Below are 7,235 nucleotides of genomic sequence, written 5' to 3' on the forward strand. Positions count from 1 at the left end.
AAGTCAAGTCAAATATATATATATATATATAAAATCTTCCCGGTTACAAGTAAGTTAAGTAAAGTATAAAAAATCTTCCCGGTTACAAGTAAGTCAAGTCAAATATATATATATATATATAAAATCTTCCCGGTTACAAGTAAGTTAAGTAAAGTATAAAAAATCTTCCCGGTTACAAGTAAGTTAAATAAAGTATAAAAAATCTTCCCGGTTACAAGTAAGTCAAGTCAAATAAAAATTAAAGCTAGTACCAGATGAATACAGATTTTTAAATGAAAAAAAGATAAAACAACTTCATTCTAACATAAGTCTAGTTTCTATTGTTTGTTTACAGAACAGTTTTTAATTCAACTTTAGTATCTCTCACAAAGAAAGTATGACTAATAATGAAGTTTTATACATTTTTAACAATAAAAAGTTATTTACTAAATTAATTATATTGTTCTGAACTTGTTAAGTAAAACGGGAAATATTTTAACATAGGTAGTCAAACTACGGTTTGGTAGCCACATGTAGTTGACGGTTCAGTCTTATGATAGAGGTTAACGTATCATTCAAAGTCTAAATATAAACTATGGTTTGGTAGCTACATGTAGTTGACGGTCCAGTCTTATGAGAGAGGTTAACGTATCATTCAAAGTCCAGATATAAACTATGGTTTGGTAGCCACATGTAGTTGACGGTTCAGTCTTATGAGAGAGGTTAACGTATCATTCAAAGTCCAGATATAAACTATGGTTTGGTAGCCACATGCAGTTAACGGTCCAGTCTTATGAGAGAGGTTAACGTATCATTCAAAGTCTAAATATAAACTATGGTTTGGTAGCCACATGCAGTTGACGGTCCAGTCTTATGAGAGAGGTTAACGTATCATTCAAAGTCCAGATATAAACTATGGTTTGGTAGCCACATGTAGTTGACGGTTCAGTCTTATGAGAGAGGTTAACGTATCATTCAAAGTCCAGATATAAACTATGGTTTGGTAGCCACATGTAGTTGACGGTTCAGTCTTATGAGAGAGGTTAACGTATCATTCAAAGTCCAGATATAAACTATGGTTTGGTAGCCACATGCAGTTGACGGTCCAGCATTATGAGAGGTTAATCTATCGCTCAAAGTGCAAATAATAACTATGGTTTTGTAGCTACATGCAGTTGACGGTTCAGACTTGATTGCATCCAACCAACAATGTGAAGATACATAACTCGCTGCTAAGTCGTATCCAACCAAGAATATCAAGATACGTAACTCGTAGTTAAGTTGTATCCAACCAAGAATATCAAGATACGTAACTCGTAGTTAGGTTGCATACAACCAAGAATATCAAGATACGTAACTCGTTGCTAAGTTGTATCCAACCAAGAATATCAAGATACGTAACTCGTTGCTAAGTTGTATCCAACCAAGAATATCAAGATACGTAACTCGTAGTTAAGTTGTATCCAACCAAGAATATCAAGATACGTAACTCGTAGTTAAGTTGTATCCAACCAAGAATATCAAGATACGTAACTCGTTGCTAAGTTGTATCCAACCAACAATGTGAGAATACGTAACTTGTAGTTAGGTTGCATACAACCAAGAATATCATGATACGTAACTCGTTGCTAAGTTGTATCCAACCAACAATGTGAAGATACGTAACTCGTAGTTAGGTTGCATACAACCAAGAATATCAAGATAAGTAACTCGCTGCTAAATTGCATCCAACCAGCAATGTCAAGATACGTAACTCGTTGCTAAGTTGTATCCAACCAGCAATGTCAAGATACGTAACTCGTTGCTAAGTTTCCAACCAAAAATAACAAAAATATGCGAGTATTTTGCCTGAAATGAACGTCATTTACGTGTATTTATGACTCACCATTTTTGTTTTCTAATGATTTTTTTTTTCTCTTTACTTACTTACTTGTTATAATAATATTTATATGTTTCTTACTAACGTAACGTACAGAATTTTCTTTTGTTTTTGTTTGACAAAGAAATCAAAATTTACAACTGTAAGCGGTTACAACGGCCAATGTTTCGGATTTCTAGTGTTATATGAAAGCAGTTCCATCCATGAGGTGAGCACAGCGCAGATAGCCAACTGTGCTGCTTTTTTTTTATGAAAAAACAAAATGTTTCAAACTGTAAATATGTTAAAACATACGTTTACATTAAAGTTATTGAAAAATCTGTGGAATCTGTAAAAATAAGAATACAGAGAAAAAAATATAAAGATTACGGGAAAGGAGAGATTTGAATCAATTTTCGGAGAGTCTTTTAGATTGCTTCTTTAAGATTTGTTTTTTTTTGGGGGGGGGGGCTTTAAACGCTTGTAAAATATATGTCCAATTAGATATGATCTTATATAAAAAAAAACAAGCAAGTTTACATGTGTACATTCCAGACAAAAAAAAATGTATTTTTATTCACTTAAAATAAAAACTAGCGGTTTGAAGAGATGCACATAGACACCAATAAAAGAGGCTTAACTCCTTAAACTTGAAAAGTTTGCATCATAAAACTTTGCTTGCTCAAAAGCCCAAAACTTTTGCTGAAAGAACATGTTTTGAATTGCAAAATTTCTTTTTTTTTTTGGAGGGGGGAGGGTTGAGTTTAAATTTTTTGCAAAATAAGTTTTATCACCGTATTTTTTTGTTAGATCTTATCTCAAGCGTGTTTATTAGTAATACAATAAAATATATTTGATTATATATATAATATACATACGTAACGATGCAAAACCTAAACACTTAAATTACGAACTGTTTAGAGTTACGATGCAAAACCTAAACACTTAAATCACGAACTTTTTAGTGTTACGATGCAAAACCTAAACACTTAAATCACGAACTGTTTAGAGTTACGATGCAAAACCTAAACACTTAAATCACGAACTGTTTAGAGTTACGATGCAAAACCTAAACAGTTAAATTACGAACTGTTTAGAGTTACAATGCAAATCCTGAACACTTAAATCACGTTTATTGAAACAACTTTCTTCATGATAGATGGTACAAAAATGAAGGAGGACGACCGATTTCCGTGGATCTAGACGGAAGAGTCAGCCAAGTGAGTGGATCTTTGTACTTCCGAAGAACTTACTTCCAGGACACAGGGTCTTACGTCTGTGTTGTTACAAACAGCGTCGGAGAACAAAGAATGGACAGCACACTTAGTGTTACAGGTAAAGTAGTAGCCTTGAAGTTATTGCTCCTCAACTAAACATGGCCTGGATATTTAGGACGCTTGATTCGAAATCTGATGATCGCGGGTTCGAATCCCCGTTACCAAACATACCCGCACTTATTAATACACACACACACACACACATGTATTTATACACGGTCATGACTCATAGAGGGGAGCGTGGCCTAGATGTTAGCGTACCGGTCTGTAAATCATAAGACCCATGGTTCGCGTCCTGTTGTAACAAATTCGCGCTCCCAGCTTTTTTTTTGGGGGGGGCTGGTGATTAGGGCGCTCGAGTTGCAATCTGAGGGTCGCGGGTTCGAATCGAATCGCCGTCACAGAGCATGCTCGCCCTTTCAGCCGTGGGGTGTTATAACGCTACGGTCAATCCCACTATTCATTGATAAAAGAGTAGCCCAAGAGTTGGTGTTGAGTGGTGTTGAATATATCTCAGAGAAGGTTGTAGTTAGAAGGCTTGCCTATCAGATTGAACTACTACTACTACCATCATCAATAGGTAGTTATCGCAATGGGAGAAAAACATAGTTTAACGCTGCTGAGTTCGCAGCTGATACATGAGAAGACTTTGAAATTGGCACCCTGAAAATACCTTTAGATTTGGAAGATGCCTATAATGGAGTTCAGATGCACATGTTTGCTAAAAAAAAATGCTCAGAATAAACATGGGTGCAATATGTGTAAGATGGAACGTAACAGAACGTGCATTATGAAGTATGGGAGATGGCAATCAGATTGTATCACCACCAACACTGGTCTGTCTCAATGACCACCACCAATACTGGTCTGTCCTTCCTCTTCAAGACCTACACCATGGATCTAGCTTACCTTGACGGTCCAACCAGATGACGTGTGCTAACCTTTGCTGATGACAGCAGAGACTGTCATATCTGAAATCGAAAAAAGATTCTACCTTCCATTAACAGGATGAGAAAATGGTGCAATTTCACAGGAACGTCATAAATCCTGCCAAAGCCATGTTCTGCAAACATAACAACAGATATGTTGATGAGGGCAAACTATCACCATCTTTTGCAGCCATTTCAATATCTCTTGAAGAAACACTGAAATACTTGGGAGGGGGATCCTCTTTGACGGACAACTCAGCTTTACCCAAATTAACACGATGATAACCAAAATTGTCAAAGGCATCAATACACTGAAAGTTTCAGTAGGAAATAGAGCCAACGAACTTCTCCTGCTTATGCTCTACCAAAGTCTCATTTGCTATTACTGATAATCAGTGTGAGCGTTACAAAGTTAGATCCGATTAAAAAGATACAAAACATCTGTTTAAGACAGGTCACAAGGCGTACTTCAGCTACCCAATCAAAACACTATAACACTTCACATGGCCCAGCAAGTAACACCTCGGAGCACCAAAAGCGCTTATAAAAATGTCTTCACTATGGCCTACCAGTGTGAAGACTATGCTTTTCATCATTGAGCCACTGACCCTTACAACTGAGAAATTCCAGTTCCAAAATGACTCGGCAGACATTAACTAAGCAGGGAAGATTGCTAAAATATGTATCAGCTGACAGTCATCACCAGATCTTAGACTTTCCCAAGTGGAATAAACATTAGATTCTACTTGGATCTATGGAAACCAGCCTAGACAGAACATGTAGAGCTTGGGAAGGGAGTGAAGCACAAGAAGCTTGTCAGTGTTTATTTAAATACCATAGTGGACAGTCACCTATCATCATAGCCACAATGGTTCCAACACAAAAGATAGCAAGGGAGCTAGTTAGGTATTCATCGTCTCAGGGAGCTATAAGGCTGGTGGAGTATTCAATGTCCCCACAAGCAGCACAAAGCCGGATCTAGAAGCCAGCAATAAGGCTGGTGGAGTATTCAATGTCCCCACAAGCAGCACAAATATGGATCTAGAAGCCAGCAATAAGGCTGGTGGAGTATTCAATGTCTCCACAAGCAGCACAAAGATGGATTTAAAAGCCAGCAATAAGGCTGGTGAAGTATTCAGTGTCCCCACAAGCAGCACAAATATGGATTTAGAAGCCAGTAATAAAGCTGGTGGAGTGTTCAGTGTTCCCACAAGCAACACAAAGATGCATCTGGAAGTCATAAAACAAGTTTCTTATTTAGATTGCTGAAAGCAACGAACCAAAAATATACAGTTCCACTAACATAATATTTGCGAATGCCTGAGAGGCAGTATTGCATAAAATTCAGATTGGTTAGACCCCTGATAGATGACAAAAAAACAAACAAAGAAGGTGAATATTAAGGCCATTACCAGGCCAGGCAAAGGAAAAGTTAAACGAGGAAGCTGAAAAAGCACCTTTATCAAATCTAGTACAACTCTACTGGCAGGATACCAAATTCCTCTTCGCCCGTAAGATGAAAACGACAAACATGGGATGTCTTCATTGATATTCAGGGGGAATGAGAAACGAATAATCGTGTGGTGGAATCAAAAGAAGCAAGAGATGGGGAATCAATATAACAGTATTTAGCCAGCGGGCCACTGATAACATCTGTAAACGAACTCTCTTGAGACGAAGTTGATCTTCAGGCGAGGAGCCAGCGACTGTCGGCGCAACCCCTAGGGTTGTTCCCCAGTGTTCAACTATTTTCATCGTCTTAGATTTAATACTTACTGTTAAGATCCTTCTGTCAAAATCAAAGTAAAATCAAATCTAAAGCTAATACAAAAGCGACAACTTTCGGTTCATTAGAGATTAAGTGAACTTTAACTTTTAACCAATTAAACAAGTATTTCAAAACTAGCTCTGTCACGGGGCGTCCTCTATGTTTTAAAAGTTGACAAGAATCAACAAATATAGATATCATGGGCGAATAGAATTAAAAGTGACATTGGGGATTAAAAGATTTATTTATTATATTATATTAATGATCTCTTTTCTTACAAAAAATTATTTTTTTAAATAAGTTAAACTTTAAAAAAAGTGCATATATTTTTCGTCAAAGCAAATTAACAGTCCTGTTTGTATGATTACACGCTTTGATTAGATGCTCAAATTCCTTATGATTTTAGAGGCTTTAATGAGACCTGACGACTCTTGAAACTTAACAAGTATTTCTTTATATCAAATGTTAAAAACAGTAAGTAAGAAATATGTTTTATTAAGTGAAGAGTATAAAAATATTAATTTCTATTTCCTTTTTCTACATTACGATATCAGCATTTTAAGCTAAGTATCATTCTTTCATTACTTTAGTTCCCCTACAGGCTTTTATTGGGCCAAAACGACTCCTAGTTGATGCAGGGAGCTCTGTAACTCTAACGTGTAACGTTACTGGTTATCCAATAGAAACAATTTACTGGATGAAAAACCAACGCCATCTGGCGGTTGGAAATAATAGAGTTAGAGTACTTTCCCGCCATACACTACACCTTACTTCGGTGAAAAGAGAAGATAAAGGGGTGTATCAGTGCTACTCCAGAAACAAGGACAGCTCCACTCAAGCTTCTGTCGAACTGATGTTGGGAGGTAACTATTGCAAACTTTTTTTTAGCTTTTGTTATAAATCAAACTTAAACTACGTGTTTGATAATAATAGTTGGAGTGAAAGAATGTAATATTTTATTTTGTTTCTTTTTTTACACAAAAAGAGGCGGGCGTGACCGAGTGATAAGCGTGCTGGGTTGTCGATCAGATGAGCACGGTCCACCTTTCATCTTTGGACTCGTTATTCGTTTCAAACAAAGCCATTTTGGCGGTGGATGCTATTGACTGCCTGTCTACCTACTCTCTCGTGGTAGCTCAGAAATGAGAACGGCTATATCTCAGTCCTAAGGGTCTCTTATCTTGCCCTTTAGTCCGCATGCGCGTAAGATGCTAATCAGGTTGAAAATACCAATAATACATAACAAAGATTTTAAAACGGCATGCTTTACGTAAAAGTTTGATTTTGCTAAAATGATCCTCAAAGCTAACGTTTAGTTTCAAATCTTCCTATAATTAACGATGTGTAGCCTTGAGTTTGTTTGTTTTGGAATTTCGCGCAAAGCTACACGAGGGCTATCTGCGCTAGCCGTCCCTAATTTAGCA

The 7,235-nt window shown here is 36.8% G+C and overlaps 1 protein-coding gene across 7 annotated transcripts in view; it reads left to right on the forward strand.

The window, feature by feature from the left end:
* The window catches only part of LOC111086230 (Down syndrome cell adhesion molecule-like protein Dscam2), a 121,920-nt gene that overhangs the window by 63,893 nt on the left and 50,792 nt on the right, over positions 1 to 7,235 (forward strand). For all 7 annotated transcript variants that reach the window (XM_022388240.1, XM_022388241.1, XM_022388242.1 and 4 more), the window contains 2 exons: positions 2,997 to 3,172; positions 6,402 to 6,674. In XM_022388240.1, coding sequence (XP_022243948.1) covers positions 2,997 to 3,172; positions 6,402 to 6,674 — 449 coding nt within the window. The remainder of the gene's footprint in view (positions 1 to 2,996; positions 3,173 to 6,401; positions 6,675 to 7,235) is intronic.

Source organism: Limulus polyphemus, unplaced genomic scaffold (genome assembly GCF_000517525.1).
Source record: "Limulus polyphemus unplaced genomic scaffold, Limulus_polyphemus-2.1.2 Scaffold939, whole genome shotgun sequence".
In the NCBI taxonomy this organism is placed as follows: domain Eukaryota; kingdom Metazoa; phylum Arthropoda; class Merostomata; order Xiphosura; family Limulidae; genus Limulus; species Limulus polyphemus.